We start from the raw sequence: 24424 nt of genomic DNA on the forward strand, positions 1-24424 counted from the left end.
CTGGTAGAATCTTCATCCTGCCCATCCAAATATCCAGGGAACATGAACGTATTGCATATTGGACATTTGCGCAGGAACACAACACAGAACAGTCATCAGTTGTTGTTCACTGAGAAGTATTTTTGCACAAGAGGAGTGATGTGTGTGTGCGTGCGTGCGTGTGTGTGCGTCTGTCCTAATTCCAAGCATCTTAAAACTATGGGGGCCATTAATGATGGACGCCACCTTTTTAAGGCATTGCACCTTGAAAGTGTCCATGATGGAGTTGACTAAATCTGCAACTCTTCCCAGCTTATTTCAATTCTGTGCAGCAGCTCTGCATCCATACCAGACAGTGATGCAGCTAATTAGTGACATACCAAATCTCCTCAAACTCCTAATGAAATATAACCACAGCTGTGCCTTCTTAACAGCTGCATGATTATGTTGGGTCCAGGTTAGACCTTCAGAGATATTGACACCAAGGGATTTGAAATTGCTCACTTTTTCCATATTCTGTGGTAGGCCTCCATTAGTCTTGATAGACCATGGGGTTGTGCCTTGGAAAGTTTCCAGGGCGCAAGCCTGGGCAGGGGTTTTTTTTATGGAAGACTGGCAGTTGCCCAAGCTGCAAATCTCCCCTCTCCACGCCACCGATGTTGTCCAAGGGAAGGGCATTAGGACTTGGCACCGGTGTCATCGCAGAGCAATGTGCTCAAGGACACACACGCAGCCTCAGCCAAGGCTTGAACTAGCGACCTTCAGATCACTAGACGAACTCCTTAACCACTTGGCCACGCGCCAACTTTACATGACCTACTGAGTATCTTCCATAGGATTCTTTTTTTCCCTACAGGTTATAGCCCCTGTCTCTTTTTCTCCACTGAGGGATAAATATTGGCCAAAAATACCAGTGATTATTAACCTGTTTTTTTGGAAAATAGTGGTATGGAGCTCTTGATATCCACCAATGAGGGTAGATAAGGCTTTTGCTAAAATTTCATCCAAAATATGGCAGCTAAATTACATGCTCAAGTTTCTGAAGTACAAATTGAACCTACAACTCTCTGCTTCAGAGAAACATCGAGTACCTGTTTATTGACCTAAATATAGCTGTGGTTTGACCCTGTATGATTTGCACAAGCTTTTCTAGTAGTGGTTTTTCATGCCATTCAGAATTGCAGGCTATTACTCAAAAGTTAATCCTTCGCTCATTTATTAGTTTGACAAGGGAAAGGCAATCCAGGGTTTTCTACTGGGTTGTTTCGATGTTTTCTACTCAATCAGTAGAGTAGATCAAGTTAAAGGATTAATTCACTTACATTAACATCACCATTTTCCCTGATACAAGTAAAGGGGCATCTGCATTGCTTGCTTGTTCTTATCTGGTATGGATGAGGAGCTACTGCACAGAATTGAAATAAGCTGGGAAAAGTTGCCGATTTAGTCAACTCCATCATGGGCACTTTCAAGATGCAAAGCCTTAAAAAGGTGGCGTCCATCATTAATGGCCCCCACAGTTTTAAGGTGCTTGGAAGTAGGTACAGAGGAGATGTCGGGGTAAGTTTTTTACGCAGAGAGTGGTGAGTGCGTGGAACGGGCTGCCGCAGGCGATGGTGGAGGTGGAAACGATAGGGTCTTTTAAGAGACTCCTGGATGGCTACATGGAGCTTAGAAAAATAGAGGGCTATGGGTAATCCTAGGTAGTTCTAAGGTAAGGACATGTTCGGCACAGCTTTGTGGGCAGAAGGGCCTGTATTGTGCTGTAGGTTTTCTATGTTTCTATATATTGGTGATTAAACCTGATTCTGTCTAGAAGCAATAGGATAGATGATGTGTCAGACCAAGACCCTGTATAAGGACTGAGAGGGTAAAGGGGAGATAGTCAATACAAGAGTTGAAAGATTGGGCATTTAGTAGAACTGGGGAGATGATGGGCAAATGAAGCAACGTGTGGAGTTGGGAGATGGTGGCTAGAGGCAGAATAGGAAAGATGAAGTAGTGACAGACATGGCAGATTGAGGGGTGGGTGTGGAGAAGGATGGAGGTGAAGCAGGGTCTGGAAGGTGATAAATGGAGACATAATAGTATGCAGATGCTGGAGTCTGATACGCAAACAAAGTGATAAGTGGAACCAGATCAGGGAGGGATCATGAGCAGATGGGAGGAGAATGAGAGCGCTGGAGCGCAGAGTGAGTGGGTTTGTTTAAAATTGATAAATTCAGTGTTTGTACACCGAATATGCCTGGACTCTTGATAACTTTGGGTTTGGTGTTTTATGTTGTGTTTTCCCTCTTTTTTTTGCCTTTTGCAGGATTGTTCTTTTTTTGCATGTTGGTGGGGGAGGGGGTTCTTGGTCTTCTTTGTCTCATGGCTACCTATGAGAAGATGGGTCTCGGGGTTATATACGACGTACATACTTCGATAGTAAATGCACTTTGAATCTTCATAACACTGGGTTGCAGACTGCACAATGTGCTGCTCTTCTAGTTTGCATTTGGCTTCGCCCTGGTAGTGGAGAAGGCCAAGGATTGACAGATTGGTGGGGGAGCAGGGAGCTGAAATGGCATGTAACCAGCAGGTCAAGTCACTGTGCTGTTGTTCCAAAAAATGGTCACTAAATCAACTTAGTCGCTGTAAGCACAAAAGGGCAGTGGTGTTGCCAATATTAAAATAATAAATACACCTTAAATGTAGTTCACTGCTTTCTACGTTTTAAGGGAATATATTGTGGTTGTGAATAGCCATATGGGTTTGTAGCTTAATTGAAAATGTGAGTGTAATTAGATGGCTCTTCTTGGGCTGGAAGAGCCTGGTGCAGTGCCGTATCTCTCAGTAAAATGAATTTAAAATATATAAAACATCACCACAATTTTCAAGATCTATAATGTGATTTAACTACATTTGCTATCTCAGTTGATTGTCTACACATTCTTCCTCTGAAATAATTTATTTTGTGAGGTGTTTTGATCCAGAGACAGCTTCTTCCCCTCAGCAGTCAGATTTTTTGCAGTCCATGAACACGACTTCGTTATCCCTTTTTCTCGGTAGTACTTACTTTTGTAATTTATCGTCATTTTATATCTTTGCACTGTACAGCTTATGCAAAATTATAAATTTTGGACCATATAAGTCATTGATATTAAACCTGATTCATTCATTGGAGACACAGAATTGGTTTCTTGCTAATAGCAGGAAGGAATAGATGCATTTCAGAACTTTACAAGGTCAATACATTTGTAGACAGTGGGGACAAAAATGAGGATGTGAAAGGACAAAGCATGTCTGACAAATAGAATCAACACAGAATGGTAGAAACATTAAAGAACAATTCAAAAGAAGATAAGATCATTATTTATAAATAAAAAGCCTTTAGTATGCATATAAAGCTGATAATAGATTCACTTGAATAAAAGTCAAACTAGTCTACATATCAACTTACAAAACTTTAATTATTTTGATAATTAACAGTTAAATACTGTGTAAGCAAAACATTGCTATCTGTAGTTTCAATATTTCTGGAATATTAATAGTGTCACATTGATATAAAGGAAATACTTTATCAGCCTGTTGTTGTCACAGTTAGAAGTAAAAAACATCCAAGTCCAGCTCTATTGCAGTGAACTGAAATGCAGGCTCACTTTCAAGCAGTGACACTTTCAGTTATCTATCCAGTTTCCTTTTCCGATGGTTGTAAAAGGTGCAACCTTTTTAATAGTATGAATCAAAGTTCAAAGTACATTTATTGTCAAAGTATGTATGAATTGTACGACCTTGAGATTTGCCTGCTTACAGGCAGCCACAAAGCAAGAATCGTGTAATAACCCAATAAAAAAAAATCAATAGCCAATGCACGGAAAGAGGGAGAGAGGGAGGGGGGAAGGGGGAGAAAATAAACACAAATCATGCAAACAATAAAAGCAAGCAACAAAAAGCAAGCAACAGCATTTGGAACCAAATTGAGTCCATAGGCTCAGGCCCAGAGTAGGCTTACAGCCTCAGTCTCAGTTCAACACACAGCAGGGCGAATCTCCGCGAACCTCGCAGATGTGAAGTGCAGAGCAGCCTGAACAGTCTCACAGCCTCAGCACCGCGGAGAGAAGTATACATCGCAGAAGAACGAGCGTAATTGGCCCGATCCTCGCCTCCAGTCCCAACACCCTGCCTTATCGATCTATCTGGGCTGGCGTTTAAATTGTCCATAAGATCCGATTGTCCCCCGGGCCCTACTGCAGTGATACACTCTGGGTGTGTATTCCGCCGCTCAGCCCAAGGCTGGACTTGACCTTTCTAAATCAGCTTGGCACATAGATCGATCCAGCCTTGCTCCTAGTTTAGGTGGACGGGCTCCAAAATTCCTCTGCACTGACCCCTCTCTGATTCGTGCTCTCCAACTCCATATTGGCCATGCCTCGATCTTGCTCTGACCACTTCTCCTTGAACATGCCACACTCCAACTTTGCATCGCACACACAAGACTCATCTCTTGAAACAGCCTCACCTTCACTTGCCTCTTCATTGTTTGCAGTGATAGTTTACCACAGGAGGGAATGCTACTAATGAAGTATTTAGTCACATTTCTTGCCTTATGAACCACCAGTCGTGCCATCTTAAACCGGAAGTCCACCCTGGTTTCTGGATGCTATTTATCCACAAGACAACATTATTTGAAAATAACGACCATTGTCTTTATTACTCATGTTATGATTTGTGGGGGCTTGCAGCTAATTGCCACCTTTCCTGTATCACTGGTGTTTGCACTTTATAAACATAAGTTATTTTTAGACCTTTTGAAAGGAACTGTGCGAATGTGGCTTCCTATATCTCTTTGAATTTAGTTTAAAGTTTTATTTGTTTTTAGAGCTCTTAATGGCCTGGGACCAGTCACACAATGGGTACATTACAGAACGGTTTTTGTTTTATAATCTTGCTTGAGGTGTCAGGTCTTATTCTGTCTTAAATTTAAACAATCTCCTTCAAAAGATAATTGTCAGGTCTGCCTCTTTGAACTAGACTCCTGAACTGTGTAATTCAATACCTAAAACCATAAGGCAGGCCGAATCATTTCACTTAGTTGTTAACAACTTTATACTTTTATCTTCGTGTTTTTTTTAAATTTTATTTTCATATTACTACTTTTATTCCATTGTAAAGCACTTTGAACTACATCATCTGGATGAAAATTCCAATATAGAGTTTATTATTATTATTATTATTATTATGAATGCAAATGATACCGTTCATAACAACTACCTCCCCTCTTTTTTCCAACTTGATGAAGGGCCTGGACCTGAAAAGTCGTCTACCGATTTTCCTCCATAGATGCTACCTGACTCTCTAAGTTCCCCCAGCGCTTTGTGTGTATCTATATGAATGCAAATACTTATTTGATTGCACCCACAGTGCAGCACGCTGGACGTGCCTTACAATGCAGCAGTCCATGGTGCCACCCAGTGGGCTGGGAGGACCACGCCGGACCTCCTAGACCTGTCAACCTATCCCGGCATGCGGCGTCCCCACCGTCGGGACGGCAATTTCAAGATGGCAGTGTGGTCGGATTCGAGACTGAGCAGGGGGCGACACCGCGGCGAAACCGGCAGCTGAACCGGCGGCACCCTGCCCGACTCCGAGCTGAGAAGGAGGTCGAGGAGGATGCGGAGAGAGCTCTTGGCGAATTGAGACCTAGACTTTACAGAGAAAGACAGACAGACAGGAACACTCGCTGCCACCCCCCCCCCCCCGGGTGTGGAGCCGCGGCCGCCGGCCTCCTGTCACCGTTCATCCCGCCGCTTCCCCTCCCCTCGGCTGGGTAGTGGAGCAACTCAACGCCCCTTCCCTGCCTCCCCACCCCAACCCCCCCTCCCCCTCCCCCCCCCAGAGGATGATGTGTTCGGCTCCATCTCTTCCTGCACCCGGGGCTGGCGGCGGTCTCTTCTCTTGCACCTCGCACACGGAGCCGGACTCCTCTCCTGCCGCTTGCCTTTACACGGACTCGCTGCTCTTACCGCCACCCGGCTCGGCGGCGGATGCCCGGGCTGTTGCGACTGCTGCTGGAGGCGGCAGTGGCAGAGGAGGTGGAGGGGGGATGGAGGACGGGGCCGGGCGTCAGCTGCTTTCAGGGAAGCTACTCGGGAACAAGTACCAACAGCTCTTCGCCGCCGCCCTGGATCTCCAACATAGCAGGTAAAACAACCAGGCGAAGATTGTCAGTCTGACTGTGCACATGACACAAACATTGATACAAAGGGTGAAGGCACGCAATGAATAAAGCAAAACAGAATAAAAGCAGGATGTCTTATTTCTCTTTACAGATGCTGCATGAGCTGCTGGGCACGTCCAGCATTTTCTATTTTATTCAGTCGACCACTAGCTACAGATTGTTGTTTTTAATGAATACAAGGCGTGCAGGCACACTTAGACCTTTCAAATATAGGCGATTATAATAAAGCAGGCTGTACACCCGTATTAAAGCGATTGAATATAGTTTGCAAATACAGTTACGGCTTACATTAGATGCGCTGTGCGAGATGTATTGGATTAGATGTTTAGCGTGTAACGTCCGAATTAATCGCTGTCAAGCTTTATAACCTCAAAGCGATATACACCCTGTATTCAAGTTTGACCTGTTTCTAATCTAGCAACCTGCTTGCTGGGTCTAGAAAATAATATGCTTCGATGAAGGTTTGGCTGACAAAATGTAGGGGATGCCTGCATCGTTTTATAGCAAGAGCCTGTTTATATTCTACATAGAGATGTCACCGTCTGACGGGGGAAGATGGGTCAGTTTGGGCCACCGTGAATCTGAGTGCCCCAGGCTGTAAGTGACAGTTTTAGTTCTCTGAACACGGCAGAGAAAGAGACGAGTTGAAGGGTGGGTTGATGATAGCAAGTTTCCCCCAATAAGGTTACGTGCCCATGCTGGGGGTGGGGTAGGTGAGGAAAAGCGTTTGTCCGTGGAGCTTTCTTTTTGTCCTTTTGCTGTGTTTTCGATTTCGGACCGCACAGATGCTGGGGATGACGCTACTGTTCGGCGAAGGACAGTAAATCTTTTGGTAGTTGTAGACCGAAAGAGTCGTAAAAAAGTGCCATTCAGCCCTCGTTTGTTTTGGGGTAAATGACACCCAAACGCATTAGTTTTTCAAAGAATAATGAATAAACATTGACAAAGAAAAAATGTTAAATTTTGATTACTTTGGAACCGGAGCCAAATGTTATTTTTAATTAACATTTGGAAATTGTCTCATATCGGACTCTGTGGCTTCACTTTTATAGATAATGGATCATATAAAGATTTCTTAAATGTTGTGAAATGGTGTTCCCTTAATCACGTGCGTCGCTGGAAACGAAACCTATGCTGCAGAAAAATGAAAGACAGACTCTTCCAATTTTGATTGAATTAATGGCATATGTTGAAAATGTCATTAATATTGTACAGCCCTATTTTATAAAATGGTGTAGCTGTAAAATATCATTTCTATTTGCAACATGAGGCAGTACGTATCGTGCGTGAATTACCTAATCCATTTGAAGGCTGTAGGGTGGAGCGTTACTTTTCTCTTGTGATTCGATGGCAAATCAGCAGTAAACGCAGTTAGACAAGGAAGGGCCTGACTATTGTGAGAGTATTATTTTACTGAGCAATAAAAAATGGCTGAAAACACGACAGTACCAAAACAATCTTGTGGAATTATACGCAATGATGGTTATATGTTGGGAGGGGACAGAATTGTGGGGTTTTTTTTTGGAAAGATGCAGCTGACGCAGAATTACAACCATCTTGCAAGGCGTTATACTTATTGTGAGAATCCTCAGTTCATGTTAACACCATCTTCAGCATCAGAACATGTTCATCAAGTATTGAGGTGGTGCAAATTAAAATCACGGCATTCAGTGAAAAATAACCCACAGAAATGTGTAATACTGCAAGAATGTGCTGAATAATTATTGAATGTTATTTAGGATACTTCAGAGTTTGAGCTGCTGAGTGTTGAGACTTCCTACATAGTATTATGCTTTTGTTACCACATCGCTGTTTTTCCCTTTATATTTCATACACCTGAAGATAGGCAAACCAAAGATCTTTTGAATAATGGAGTTAATCTGATGAATGGAATATCCAGTGTTAAATCTTGAGATATAATTTTAGTCTTCATGAGACATTCCCAGGGTTGAAATGTCTAATACCAGAGGGCATGCATTGAAGATCAGAGGGGGTAGGTTCAAAGGGGACTTCAGAGTCGTGGATGCCTGGAATGCACTGCCTGGTGTGGTGGTAGAGGCAAATACATTTTAGGCTTTTAATAGACGTTTAGATAGGCATGTGGATATGAGGAAGATGGAGGGATTAGTGTTGGTAACACATAAATGATGAAGGAACTCTGCAGGCCAGGCAGTATCTATGGAAAGGAAATCAGTCAACATTTTGGGCTGAGACCCTTCAGCAGGTCTCAGCCCAAAATGGCATTAGCTCTTTTCTGCAGATGCTGTCTGGCCCATAGAGTTTCTCCTGCTTTTTGTGAATGTTACTTGAATTTTCAGCAACTGCAGATTTTCTTTGGGATTAGTGTTCGGGTATTTTTGATTTGGTTTTCAGCTTGTTCAGCACAACATTATGGGCCGGATATTCCTGTGCTGTACTGTTTATGTTCTATGAAACTAACATCAATACCACATTATTATTTACAGGTTATGTTATAATTTAATTTGGCATTCTTGTTGCTTTCAAAGTAGCTAATTCAACTCTTCACATAATATTTACATTTTGTTTTTCAATTGAAACAGGTTCAAAGTATTGTTATGAATTGTTTTAGGATGGCAAAATAAAATAACAAATAAGCAGTCATACAAAGGCTGCAATTTTTTTGTATACTGCTCTGGTCTTTATATAGATCAGAACTTATCAAAGTCTTGTATTAACATTGTACAATGACCCACTTTGCGATGTGTAGGCAGAATTCAGTACCTTGCAATACATTTGAGATGATGCCATTTACTTTGTGGTGCTATATATGTGGACTGTAATATACACAAACAACCATCTATTTTGTTCTTGCAAGATCTGTTACAATTGATGGATTGAGTTTCCAAAAACTACTGATTTGAATTTATCTGAAGTCAAGAAAATTAAGATTCTGTAATCTCCATTTAGGTATTTGATTTTCAAATTATCCTATAAGCATATATTACTTATCATAATGGAGTGATAAGGATGCCTTTGCAGTTGGGGTCATTATGCACATTAACCCTGAGGCTTCGGAAGTATCTGAGTTCCTTTGTTTTCACATTAAAGCTGCTTCATAGTACAGAATCTTGTGCCTTGAAAGCTTAAAATCCTACAGTGATTTGGTGTTTATTTCGCTACTGTTAGATTTCAAATATAATTAAGCAGGGTCCAATTAGTGGGGACTCCATATTTGAACAGAATGGGTTAATCATTAGCAATTACACAACATGCTTTTTGTTTGTCAATTCAGTTTATTGCTAATGCAGAAGTTGTTACAGTCCATAAAGTAACTTGTATATATTGAATTACAGTAACTGCTAGTCCAGGGAAACTTACTCCGATACATGGCACAAGAAATATATAACGTGACAAATGATTGGTTTTGTAAACATGACAAATGGTTGGTTTTGTAAACATATAAATCTAGTTTTCTTTGCCATTATTGCTGACCTTAAATTATAGTCTTGAGTGGCAAGTGATACTTACGTAGTACATGAGGTGTTGATGATTTAATTTAATTTAGACTTTTCCAATCTATTGTAAAAGCTTTACCTTGAAAACCATCGTAGTATTTTCATTTTATAATGTAGATAAACGTCATATTTGGTAAAATGTTAATCTGCCATTTATATTCTTATCATTCATGTGTTACAGTATCTCAAGTTTCTATAATTTATAAACAACTTCAAATTTTGCAAACTTGAATTCAGCATCATTCAGCAAGTCAGAAAATGGTTCATTTTTTTAAAAATCAAATTTTAGCAATTAAATGAACTGAAATTGCTAAACTGTAAATGTTTATGGGGGGAGGAGTGGAAAATAATTACTTTAAAATGCAATTTTTTAAAGTTACTGCTATAAATAAATGAACCATGTTTGCAGTTATTTTTGGGGAAAAAACAAATCTGGTTTCATATGTTAAAAATTAACTTTTTGCTTTGCAATTTTCTTTTTGAACTATTGGCTCTTAGGTCACTATTCTAAGGCATAAATGAAAACGCTACCTTATTTTTATCTGGCAATTTGCACAACCTAATTAAATGAACTTTGGGTATTATTACAACCAATATATTCTGCCTGTGTACTTTCTAACTATGGTACAAATATTGAATTTTCCAATTTCAGGCTATTTTTACTTCCTGTGTTCTTCCCCCCCACCACTTCTCTTTTCCGATCCATCCTTAATCCTTCCAGTTTTGTTCACTTTCCCATACCCTGTTCCCTCCTTGTTTCTACCCACTTACTGCTCATGCCCTTGACGCACAGCTTCCCATCTCCTTTAAATGGTTCCGGTTATCATCTTCCTTCGTTTTTAAAATTCAAAGACTTGCAGCTTTTTGTGCCTCCACTCATCACTCTCTATCCTCAATCTCCAACTACACACTCCCCACCCCCAACTTGGGTCCATCAGCCCCTCACTTTTTTTTCCCTACCACCTAACAGCCCCTGTCTCCCAGTCCTACACCTTGCCTCCTCTAGTTTCCATTTTTTCTTTCATTCTTTAGTACGTATTGGCCCTCTCTTGCCTTTTTTCTTTATTCTGGCTACCTTCCCTTCCCCTTTGTGTCCTGATACAGGGTCTATACCTGAAAAGATGCACCTCTCATTTTATGTTAATTTGTCAATCTTCAGGCCAGGCCAGTTATGCTGATATTATTGTACCTGTATGTGTTGGATCATAGCTATATGAGCTGTGTGTGACTGAATATACTGTGGTTTGCACCTTGCACCTTGGCCTCAGAGGAACGATATTTTTGTTTGGATATGTATCTGTATGGTTGAATGACAGGAAAAAAATGAATTTGAGCTTGAAATGTTGACAGTTACTTTCCACAGATGCTATTCAATCTACTGAGTTTTTCAGTAGTTTGTTTCTTGGTCTGGATATTATGCTTTGATGTACAAATCATTTTTGTATTTAACCTTGTCTTTTAATATTTGAGAGAAGGGTAGGTTACGTATTTCTGATAAATTTCATACTTGATTGATTTTTCTTGTTTACCTTGGTAGCAAATTATAAGAACAGCTGAAATTGTACTTGGCACTTCTGTTTGCAGTAATTTTGGCTATTAAAAATCTATACCAATTACCTTCAGAAATTCTTAGTCCCAGAGTACTTGGGGAAACAAAATGTAATCACAAATGGATAATATTGTTGGAGTAGGACAAGGAAATATTTCATGATGTTGAAATTACAATATGATTCATTGGATTCACTAAATTATATAGTGCACACTGTTGTAAGACCTAGCTGTATTCTAATGCAGTGGCATTTTCAGTTAGAAGTCATGGCATATTAAAAACTGATGAATTATCAATTTAGAGGCTTTGCAATTTAAAAATTTTAAGAACTGCTTTTGTTACGTTGTCAATGAAATCAAGGTTTTTATGTGGAATAAATTGGAATGCAGATTTTGAACCGATAGCTTGTTTTCAGTTCAACTACATATAATATTTCCAAGACATTTGACATAATTGTTAAATAGATTTTTCGTTGTCTTACTGTGTTTTATTAGTGACTGTATTGAAGTAGAAGAATTGTGTATAACTATCTACAGTTCTTTGCATTTCTGGTGGAACTGCACTGCTTTGATTAGGTAAAATATAGTTCAATTTTTCTCCTCTTTAAATTTCACTGTATACAACACTGCAATTCATTTTCTTGTGGGCATTCTCAGTTACTATAGAGTAGTAACTAACAGGATAAATGAAAGATCAACCAGAGTGCAAATGTAAATATAAATAAATGGTAACAAGTAACAAGAACATGTGATAATAAGATAGTGAGATCATTGGTTGTGGGAACATTTCAATGCTGGGGCAAGTGAGTGTAGTCATTCCCTTTTATTCAGGAGCTTGGTGGTAACTGTTCTTGAATCTGGTGATGTGAATCCTGAGGTTCTTGTACCTTCTACTGATAGAAGAGGGCATGATCTGGGTGGTACAGATCTCTGCTGGATGCTGCTTTCCTACAACAGAGTTTCATATAGACGTGCATAGTGGTAGGGAAGGCTTTACCTGTGATGTACTGGGCCGAATCGCTACCTTCTATAGGATTTTCCATTCAAAGGCTTCCATACCATGCTACGATGAAGCCTGTCAATAGACTCTCCATTATATACCTAAAAGAAGTTTGTCAAAATTTTAGATATCATGCTGAATCTCCACAGCCTTCTAATGAAGTAGAGGTGCTTCCTTAGGGCTGTCAGTGGAGATTTTAAATTTGTATGCTTTTTGTGGTTATGTTTTTTGTGCTTATGCTTGTTTTAGATTGGTGGTAGATTGCAAAAACCTGACTGTCCAGGTATGCCCATAGTCACTGCCTGCTCCTGCCCCACTGAACTCGTGTTTTCATACTTTCCCTCCATTCTATCCCCCTTGGTTCCATCCCTTCCCACCTGAATCTGTGACACTTCTCATGTTTTCGATCTCCTCACTAACTTTCAATTCCCTGGCCCTGACCGCCTCATTTTCACCATGGATGTCTAGTCCCTGTATACTTCTATCCGCCATCAAGAAGGCCTTAATGCTCTCTGCTTCTGTCTCAACAAAAGAACCAACCAGCTTCCCCTCCACTACCACCCTCCTCTGTCTGGCAGAACTGGTCCTCACCTTCAACAATTTTTCCATCAGCTCCTCCAACTTTCGCCAGACTTGAGGGGCAGCCATGGGCTCATGTATGTGCTCCAGCTATGCCTGCCTTTTTGTTGACTACGTTGAATAGTCCATGTTCTAGGCCTTCCCTGGTAATGCTCCCCAACTCTTCCTCCACTATGTTGATGACTGCATTAGTGCTGTTGGCTGTATTCGTAGGTGTTCAAGTACAGTTGAATGACAATTAAACTTGAAGTATGAACCCATGCTGCTGAGCTTGTCAGTTTCACCAACTTTGCAACCAACTTCCACTCTGCTCTTAAATTCACTTGGTCCATTTCAGACACCTCCCTTCCTTTTCTCGATCTCTCTGTCTATATCCTTGGAGACAAACTGACAACCGACATCTTTTATAAGCCGATCTGCTGTTTTCCACCGAGGCCAAGTTTAAAAGAAGTGGTCATGGTTACAAATTAAGTGGTCACCCATTTGAAACAGATGAACTTCTGAGAATCATTAAGTCAATCCTCTTGACTTAACCTACCACCCTATGAGCCTCTGCATCCAACACATCATTCTCTGCCATCTGCATCTGCAACTTCTGCCATCTCCAAAGGGATTCTACCACCAAACACATCATTACCTAACATCCCCTCCAGTTTTCCGCACAGATTGCACCCTCCATGATTCTATTTCCATTAATCTCCCTCTCCGCTAATCTCCGTCGGCATATTCCTGTAAATGGCCAAAGTCCTACACCTGCCCATTCACCACCTCCCTTGCCTCCATTCAGTGCCCAAACAGTTCTTCCAGGTGAGGCAACACTTCACCTGCGAATCTGCTGGGATCGTCTTTTGTGTCCGATGCTCTCAGTGTGGCCTCCTCTACATTGGTGAGACCCATTGTACATTGGGAATCACTTTGTTGAGCACCAAGACTCCATCCACCAGAAGTGGAACTTCCCACTGGCCAAACATTTTAATTGCCATTCCAGTTCCGACATGTCAGTATTCTGCCTCCTCTTGTGCCACAGTGAGGCTACCCTCAGGGTAAAGAAGCAACACCTAGTATTCCATCTGTGTAGTTTCCAACATGATGGCATGAATATCGATTTCTCCTGGCAATTTTTTTTCCTACCCTTCTCCTCTTCTATTCCACACTCAGGCCGCTTGCCTCTTCTCACCTGCCTGTCACCTCTCTTTGGCTCTCCCTTCCCTTTCTGCTGTTTCACTCACCTCTCTTATCAGATTCCTTCCTCTCCAGCCCTTTACTATTCCTACCCATCTGGCTGCACCTGTGACATTCTCGCTATCCTCCTTCCCCACCTTTTCCCCTGCCTTTCCAGTTCTGAAGAAAGGTTGTGGCCCAAAACGTAAGCTCTTTGTTCATTTCCATAGATGCTGAGTTCCTGTGACCTGTGTGTATTGCATTAGGTTGGACAAGTGTTGTTTCTAAAACTTAAAATATTTGTTTTAAAGAACTAAGCTAATCCTCAGTGGTAAAACACAGTAGCCTCATAAACACAGGGACTATATTTGCATATGAGTAAACTGCATTGGGAATATGCAAAATTCACTCATTTTATGTTGTAATGAATGCTGCTTTGTGCGGCAGTCTGTAATGCTAAAACTGAATAGATTCCTTTAGTCTTGTTCAAAATGAATGTTTTACATTATTTGTCTAATATGATTCCGATTTTAAGTATAGTACTTTTATGCTGTAAATCCCTGCATTGTTATATCAGTGGACAATAAAGCTTATCATTGGGGTATAACTGAGTTTTTGTATTAATGAATTGAACTATGTTAGCTTATTTTTTCAAAAGTAATTTATAGATTTACAGTTTGGAGGTAATTTCTCACAAAGTATATACAAAATTCAAATGTAGCATGGTCATCCTTGTTCAAGATGTACTCTAGCTTCTTCTGCGCTCACTGCTCCTGGAAGGTGTCCAGGGAACCATTGGAGGTCACATGCTTCCTCTCCATGGACATGGAGATAGTTGCATTCTGTGAAGAGGGGCAGACAGTTGGCTTGTGTGGAGCCCCCACTCTTTATTTTGCTCTGTTTTCATGTGTCTGTTTTGAAATCTGCAGTGATAGAATAATGGTTTAATTTTTGTGGTAGACCTGGATTCCCCTAATGACATGATCCCAGAAAGAAAAAACACAAAGACTTACTTATTAAAAAGACATTTTTGTTGGCCTTTTAATTAAAACAGCCTTATTTCTGATGGTTTCCTGCTTAGGAGACAGTGATGTGGCATATCTTAGAATATGCCATCAGTGTTCTGCATTTCCTTTCAATCAACCTGAATTACGTATATTTTTTAAGTCAGTTGGGAAAGTACAAGCCAAGTGAAGCGTAGAACAGACTTGCCTACTTATAAGTTTCTGCTTAAAATTTTGGGAATGCCCATAAGTTACTTTATGTGTAAGCTTCCTTTACTATTCATTTATTCAGGATGTGCTATGTCATATAATATGGGTGATCATGGTTGTTCCATGACCATGATTGCTGATGGGAAATTTTTCTACAGAAGTGGTTTGCTATTGCCACCTTCTGGGCAGTGTCTTTACAAGATGGGTGACCACAGCCATTATCAATGCTCTTCATGGATTGCCTGCCTGGCATCTGTGGTTGTATAATTAGGACGTGATATGCACCAGCTGCTCCCATGGCTTACACCATAAGACATAGGAGCAGAAATTAGGCCATTTGGCCCTCCAGTCTGCTCCACTTTCACTCATGGCTGATTCTTTATTTTTCCTCCTCAACCCATTTCCCGGCCTTTTCCCAGTAACCTTCGATGCAATGTCCAATCAAGAACCTGTGAATCTCTGTCTTAAATACACCCAATGACCTGGCCTCCATAGCTGCATGTGGCAACAAATTCCACAAATTCACCACCCTCTGGTTAGAGAAATTTCTCCTCATCTGTTTTAAATGAATGCCCCTCTATCCTGAGGCTGTGCCCTCTTGTGCTAGACTCTCACCATGGGAAACATCCTTTCCACATCTACTCTGTCTAGGCCTTTCAACATTCAAAAGGTTTCAATGAGATCCCCTCTTATCATTCTGAATTCCAGCAAGTACAGACCCAGAGCCATCAAACATTCCTCGTATGATAACTCTTTCATTCCTGGAATCATCCTTGAGCCTCCTCTGGACCCTCTTCAATGCCAGCAAAACTTTGTTAAGATGAGGGCCCAGAACTGTTCACAGTACTTAAGGTGAGGTCTCACCAGTGCCTTATAAAGCCTCAGCATCACATCCTTGCTCTTGTATTCTAGACCTCTTGAAACGAATGCTAGCATTGCATTTGCCTTCCTCACCACCACTCAACCTGCAAATTAACCTTTAGGGTATTCTGCACAAGGATTCCCAAACCCCATTTCAACTCAGATTTTTGGATTTTCTACCCATTTAGAAAATAGACTGCACATTTATTTCTACTACCAAAATGCATGACCATGCATTTTTCAACATTATATTTCATTTGCCACTTTCTTGCCCATTCTCCTAATTTATCTAAGTCCTTCTGCAACCTACCTGTTTCCTCAACTCTACCTGCCCTTCCACCAATCTTCTTATCATCTGCAGACTTGGCAACAAAGCCATCTATTCCATCATCTAAATCATTTATATACAGCATAAAAAGAAGTGGCCCCAACACCAACCCCTGTGGAACACCATTAGTCTCTGGCAGCCAACCAGGCAGGGATGCTTTTATTCCCACTTGCTGCCTCCTACCTATCAGCCAATGCTGTAACCATGTTAGTAACTTTCCTGTAATACCATGGGCTCTTAACTTGGTAAGCAGCCTCATGTGTGGCACTTTGTCAAAGGCCTTCTGAAACTCCAAATATACAGCATCCACTGCTGACACTACTTGTAATCTCCTCAAAGAATTCCAACAGGTTTGTCAGGCAAGATTTTCCCTTGAGGAAGCCATGCTGACTTTGTCCTATCTTGTCCTGTGTCACCAAGTACTCCATCACCTCATCCTTAACAATTGACTCTTAATATCTTCCCAACCACTGAAGTCAGACTAACTGGTCTAAAATTTATTTTCTGCTGCCTTCCTTCCTTCCTTAAAAAGTGGAGTGACATTTGCAATTTTCCAGTCCTCTGGCATAACGCCAGAGTCCAATGATTTTTGAAAGATCATTGCTAATGCTGCCATAATCTCTAATGCTACCTCCCATCCACTCCATAATGTACTGGTTAGGCACAGGAGTACATTCAGCCAGAGACTCATTCCACCGAGATGTAACACTGAGCGTCATAGGAAGTCATTCCTGCCTGTGGCCATCAAACTTTACAACTCCTCCCTCGGAGTGTCAGACACCCTGAGCCAATAGGCTGGTCCTGGACTTATTTCCACTTGGCATAATTCACTTATTATTATTTAATTATTTATGGTTTATATTGCTATATTTCTACACTATTCTTGGTTGGTGTGACTGTAACGAAACCCAATTTCCCTTGGGATCAATAAAGTATGTCTGTCTGTCTGTTCAGAACCCCAGAGTGCAGTTCATCTAGTCCAGGTGACTTGTATACCTTTAAGACTTTCAGCTTTTTGAGCACCTTCTCTCTTGTAATAGTAACTGCACCCACTTCTCTTCCTTTGCACACTACAACATCTGGCATACTGCTCGTGTCTTCTATAGTGAAGACTGTTGCAAAATACTCAGTTCATCTGCCATCTTCTTGGCCCTTGTTATTATTTCTCCTGTTTCATTTTCTAGCAGTCCTATATCCACTCTCATCTCCCAGTGGCCACACATTTTAATTCCACGTCCCATTCCCATTCTGATATGTCTATGCATGGCCTCCTCTACTGTCAAGATGAAGCCACACTCAGGTTGGAGGAACAACACCTTATATACCGGCTGAGTAGCTTCCAACCTGATGGCATGAACATTGACTTCTCTAACTTCCGTTACTGCCCCTCCTCCCCTTCTTACCCCATCCCTGACATATTTAGTTTGTTTTTTTTCTCTCTCTATGCCCATCACTCTGCCTGTTCTCCATCTCCCTCTGGTGCTCCCCTCCCCCTTTCTTTCTCCTGAGACCTCCCGTCCCATGATCCTTTCCCTTCTGCAGCTCTGTATCACTTTCGCCAATCACCTTTCCAGCTCTTTGCTTCATCCCACCCCCTCCGATCTTTTATCATTTTGCATTTCCCCCTCCCCCCCACTACTTTCAAATCTCTTAGTATCTCTCCTTTCGGTTAGTCCTGATGAAGGGTCTTGGCCCGAAACGTCAACAGTGCTTCTCCTTATAGATGCTGCCTGGCCTGCTGTGTTCCACCAGCATTTTGTGTGTGTGTTGTTTGAATTTCCAGCATCTGCAGATTTCCTCGTGTTTGCTCCACTCTCATCGCTTATACTTTACGTACTTGAAGTACTTGATATTTTACTATCCACTTTGATATGATTTACTAGCATGCTTTCATATTTCATCTTTTCTCTTCTAATGATTCTTTTAGTTGCCAATCCTCTAACTTCCCACTCATTTTTGCTTTGTTGTATGCCCTCTCTTTTGTTTTTACAAAAGCTTTGACTTCCCTTGTTAGCTGCGGTTGTACTATTTTGCCATTTGAGTATTTCTTCATTTTTGGAATACACATGTCCTGCACCTTCCTCATTTTTCCCAGAAGCGCACACCATTGCTGCTGTGTTGACATCCCTACCAGCAGCTCCTTCCAATTTACTTTGGCCAACTCCACTCTCATATCACTGTAATTTCCCTCACTCCACTGAAATACTGCTACATCAAACTTTACTTTCTCCCTATCAAAGTTGAACTCAGTCGTATTGTGATCATTGGTTTACATGATCTGATCAGGGTTGGGGGGGGGGGCACATGTGGGGTGGGGTGTTGGCTAAGCAGGTGCTACACCTTGCCTGAGGGTGACCTGCAAGCTATCGGAGGGAAGGAGAGCCTTATACCTCCTTTGGTAAAAGTGTATCTGTACCCCACCAGCTTCCTTTAATACACTTGTTACTTTTCTTTGCTTTTATCATTTCCCTTTGTTGTATCCATATAATTGGTGATGGTCTTGTTTAACCAATTACTTTCCAGCTGCCAATGGGTAAGATTTAAAAACAAGCTTTGTGTTGAGTTAGTTCTTCCTTTCTGGTGATCCCAGTTAGCAATTAATTTGATATCAACTTTGGAATAGAATTGAAAAACTTTGTAATTAGATTTCTAGAACTGAGAAGCAATGTGCACTGACTTGGATGTTGGAGTATTCTAGTCATCGTCTTGGACTAGAAGATTGACGACCAAATTTGTACATTATGTTAAACTCAGTGGACTATATGATTTTAAGGCTGAAACAAAACTGCAGAGGACTGGTGATAAGATGATAGATTGATGAGCAGTGGTAGCTGATATTTGACATCTATTATTGGGAGTTGGCACAGAAAGAAATTGTTTGAATAGTGGAATGCTGAGCATGAAGGAGCAAAAGGATTTGAGGCTGAATAAATTGAGCAATCTTCTTCCCTAGAAGAGGATTTAAAATCAGTTAGTAGGTGGTTGAAATCGGAGATATAGTGATGTATAATAGTGTCAGCACATGGGATTAGCAATGATTGTGTGTAAGATAAATGGCAAAATGGGCTGGCTGAACTGAATGTCCATTCTCAGAATCAGTTTTATCATCACTAACATATGTTGCAATTTCAGTACACTTTCAAATATTGTATAGAAAATAGAGAACATTACAACACAGGAACAGGATCTTCAGCCCACAGTCTGTGCTAAACATGCCAAATTAAAGTAATTCTCTCTGTGTGCTGTATATGATCCATAACCCTTTATTCCCTGTTTATTCATGTGTCTGTCTAATTAACCCAAACACCACTATCATCTCTTTTTCCACCACATCCCTTGACAGCCCACTCTAGGCACCTACCACTCTCTGGGTAAAAATAAGCTTGCCCTACGACTGAAGCCTATCATGTCACATGTTGCCTGAATCACACTATCTTATTGCATGGCCACTTACAATAATCTATGAATTTGGATCTCCCTAGTTATGAACCCCAATAGCAAACCATTTTGAGAACTGCTGTTGAGCCTTGACTAGAGTCTTGACAAACTTCTAAGATGCAGAGTTGGCAAGGAAAATAAATAACGTTAGTTTACAATCAGAACTACTCTTGGACCAAATGTGTTGCTTTATTCTAATCTAGAATGAGCTTGCTGTTGGCTGTGCAGTTGGAGTGAACCTCTCAGTAAGTACTTTGAGACATGCATGACAAATCATACTTAAGTGGATTGAAAGGCCTAGATGTGGATGTGGAGAGGATGTTTCCTGTAGTGGGTTAATCTAGGACTACAGAGCACAGAATAGAGGGACATCCATGAGAACAGATATGAGAAGGAATTTCTGTAGCCAGAGGGTAATGAATAAGTGTGAGGTGGTTTATTTTGGTAGGTCAAATATGATGGGAGAATATAGCATTAATGGCAAGAATTTTGGCAGTGTGGAGGATCAGAAGGATCTTGGGTCCATCGGACACTCAAAGCTGTTATGCAGGTTGACTCTGTGGTTAAGTAGGCATACGGTGCTTTGGCCTTCATCAATTGTGGGATTGAGTTTAAGAGCTGAAGGTAATATTGTAGCTATTATAGGTCCCTGGTCAGACCGCACTTGGAGTACTGTGCTCAATTCTGGTCACCTCACTACAGGAAGGATGTGGAAGCCATGGAGAGGATGCAGAGGAGATGTACAAGGACGTTGCCCGGATTGGGAAGCATGCCTTCTGAGAATCGGTTGTGTGAACTCGGCCTTTTCTCCTTGGAGTGACAGAGGATGAGAGGTGACCTGTTAAAGGTGTACAAAATTTTGAGAGGCATTGATTTGAGAGGCTTTTTCCCAGGGCTGAAATAGCTAGCACGAGAGGGCATAGTTTTAAGGTGCTTGGAAGTAGGTACAGAGAAGATGTCAGGGGTAATTTTTTTTACGCAGAGGGTAGTGAGTCCTTGGAATGGGCTGCTGGCAACGGTGGTGGAGGCGGATATGATAGGGCTTTTAAGAGACTTTTGGATGGATACATGGAGCTTAGAAAAATAGAGGGCTATTGTGTAAGCCTAGGTACTTATAAGGGAAAGACATGTTTGGCACTGCTTTGTGGGCCGAAGGGCCTGTATTGGGCTGTAGGTTTTCTATGTTTCTATGAATCTGTGGAATTCATTGCCACAGATGGCTGTGGAGGCCAAGTTATTGAGCATACTTAAAGTGGAGGCTTTTTTTTCCTATTTCTGGGTGAACTCATTGTGGAGCAACTCGACGGATACAATTAAATATTCCCTGTTTCAGCCTGCCACAGATGAGAATCACACCTGCATCCAAGGTCTGTTCAGTTAATAAAGATGTTTTAATGCGATTGAACAATCCATCACTACTTACAACCAATAGAACTAATGCTGATTGTGGCCATACTTCTTGCCTGACTTCTCGTAGGAAACGTGTCTGTTGCTTGGGGTTACAAGTGCATTTTAAAAAACTGAAGGTTTTCGACTACCAGTACAGACTGTATTGCTGGCAAACGCACAGTCTCAAGTAAATAAAATCAACAATCTCAGAGCTAGGATGCTGTATCAGAGGGACATTAGGACAGTGTTTCATGGAATCCTGGTTAACCCTTTCCATACTGTACTCAGTGATTCAGATTGATGTGTTCACTCTACACTGTCAGAATAGGACTGTCGAGTCTGAAAAGCAGATGTGGAGGTGTATCCCTCATGATCAACTCTTCTTAGTGCCCAACTGTGTCAGTGATATCCCTGTTCTTCTCATCAGACCTGGAATATCTTGCAGTGAAGTGTCAGCCATTTTACTTGCCGCAGGAAATTTCTGTGATCGTTGTAGTGGATAAACCTGGAGGTTCATCATCTGTTGCAGGTTAGATCTGTGGCATTTAAGCCTGGTGACCCAGGACTGTACAAGAAAACCAGATTAGACTTGCAGAGGGCTATTTCACTAGTGAAGAAACACTTCCAAGCAAGGTTGGAGGTGACATTAGATGCACGTCAACTGTGGCAGGATTTTCAGGACATTACTTACTACAAAGTGAAACTCAATAGTGTGAATCTCAGCGATGCTTCACTACTGGATGAGCTCAATGCCTTTTATGCCCGCTCTGAAAGGGAGAATATAACTACATCTGTGAAGATCCGTGCTGCACCTGGTGACCCTGGGATCTCTCTCGGAGGCAGATATCAGACTGTCTTTCAGGAGAGTGAACCCCTGCAAGGTGGCAGATCCCGTTGGAGTAACTGGTAAGCTTCTGAAAGCTTGTTCCAACCAACTGGTGGGTGTATTCCAAGAACATTTTCAACCTCTCACAGCTGCGGTTGGAAATCCCTATCTACTTCAAAAGGGCAACAATTAAACCAGTGACCTAAAGAGTAGTGTGAGCTGTCTTAATAATGGCTGTTGTCCAATAGCACTCACATCTACAGTGATGAAATACTTCGAGGGTTTGGTCATGGCTAGAGTGAACTCTGCCTCAGCAAGGACCTGGACCACTGCAATTTGCCTATTGCCACAGTACGTCTGTGGCAGGTGCAATCTCAATGGCTCTTCACCAATGGACAATATAGACACCTATGTCAGGATGCTGTAGTTCAGTGTTTAACACCATTCCCATAATCCTGATCAATAAGCTACAGAAACAGCTTCTGTACCTCAGTCTGCAGTTGCATCCTGGATCTCCTAACCGGAAAACCACAGTCTGTGTGGTTTAGTAGTAATATCTCCTCCTCACTGATGATCAACACTGGCGCACCTCAGGGATGTATGCTTAGCCCATTGCTCTACCCGTGACTGGCTAGGTGTAGCTCAAGTACTATCTATACATTTGCTAATTATACAATTGTTGGCAGAATCACAGTTGGAGAGAAGAGGGCTTACTGGAGTGAGATGTACCAGCTAGTTGAGTGGTATCACAGCAACAACATTGCACTCAATATCAGTAAGACCAAAAAGCTGATTGTGGACTTCAGGAAGGGGAGAATGAGAGAACATGAACCAACCCTCATAGAAGGGTCAGAAGTGGAGAGAGTGAGCAATTTCAAGTTCCTGTGTGTCGAGATCTGAGGGTCAAACCTGGTACTAACATATCGATGTAACTACAAAGAAGGCAAGACAGTGGCTATATTTCTTTAGGAGTTGGAGGAGATTTGGTTTGTCACCTAAAGCACTCCAAACTTGATATTTTGAAGACTGATACCATGAAGAGCATTCTGACAGGCTGCATTACTGTCTGGTATGGGAGTGGAGGGCTACTGCATAGGATTGAAAGAAGCTGCAGAAAGTTGTAAAATTAACTCCATCTTGGATACTAGCCTCCGTAGTATCCAAGACATCTTCAAGGACCGGTGCCTCAGAAAGGTAATGTCCATTACTTAAGGTCCCTATCACCCTGGACATACTCTCTTCTCATTGCTACTATCACAAAGGACGTACAGAAGCCTGAAGGCGTGCACACTGTGATTCAGAAACAGCTTCTGCCCCTCTGCCATCTGATTTCTAAATGGACATTGAACCCATGAACACTAACTCACTTTTTTTTTCTATTTCTGGTTTTGCACTATTTTTGATTTAACCACTTAATATGCATATATACTTACCGTAATTGATTTCCTTATTTTTTTCTATATTATCATGTACTGCTGCCGCTGAGTTAACAGATTTCATGACATATGCCTGGCGATATTGAATCTTATTCTGATAGGTTCTTGATTGGAAGGGTGTCAAAGGTCATGGGGAGAAGGCAGGAGAATGGAGTTGAAAGGTAAACAGTCAGCATAATGGAATGGCAGCGCAGAGTCGGTGGGCCAAATGGCATAATTCTGCCCTAATGTTTTGTGGTCTTATTCACCTAAAATGAGTTGGATACTTGCCCATGAGTCAATAGAAATACTATGTCAAATTTGCACAGGCATTACAATGGGTATTGAGTTTGCTGGGAGGCTATTTGTTTATTCAAGAGGTTCTGGGGAGGAATCAACATTCCCAAGTGTAAGGTGAGTCATTAGGAGATTTAGATTAAAAACATGAGGACTGTAACTTAATTGGTATTGGTGAAAATGATGCTAGAATAGTGCATGATTTTTGCCAAATATTTGGCTTCTAATTATGCTCAATTTAGGGATAAAGTCTGAGCAGTGGGACCAATGACAGTGATCACTTTTGAGATTATTTAGCATTAGTCCATTGGAATTGAATCATGTTCAATAACATGATAAGTTCATTATCGAAGAATATTGCAATCAGTCCATCAGATTTGAAATCTAGGATATTTTATAGCTATGATGCTATGACTTATTCTTACTGCTGACTATAATGAGGACATTGCACTATATAAAGTTGCATTGAAACCATTTAAGACCAAAATGCATATTGAAATGATGTTTTTTTGCTGTGAATTTTAATTGGTCATTGGCCTCATGCAGATGATCCTGGCATGAGGTGTGCTGACTGCATTAAATAATTAACTCTGTGTTTAGTAGTTGTGCTTTTAAAGCTGATAATGTTCACGGATTTGACATGAGCCTTGTGTGGTTATAATATCTTTATCTGAGAAGAACCCTTCTGTCTGG

General features: G+C 41.3%; 1 protein-coding gene across 1 annotated transcript in view; it reads left to right on the top strand.

The window, feature by feature from the left end:
- Positions 1 to 5508: 5508 nt before the first annotated feature.
- mycbp2 (MYC binding protein 2) overlaps positions 5509 to 24424 on the top strand; it is a 207641-nt gene continuing 188725 nt past the window's right edge. The window contains exon 1 of the mRNA XM_059970411.1: positions 5509 to 6162. Within this exon, the coding sequence (XP_059826394.1) occupies positions 5861 to 6162 (302 nt within the window). The 5' untranslated portion in view covers positions 5509 to 5860. The remainder of the gene's footprint in view (positions 6163 to 24424) is intronic.

Source organism: Hypanus sabinus, chromosome 5 (assembly GCF_030144855.1).
Source record: "Hypanus sabinus isolate sHypSab1 chromosome 5, sHypSab1.hap1, whole genome shotgun sequence".
Lineage (NCBI taxonomy): Eukaryota > Metazoa > Chordata > Chondrichthyes > Myliobatiformes > Dasyatidae > Hypanus > Hypanus sabinus.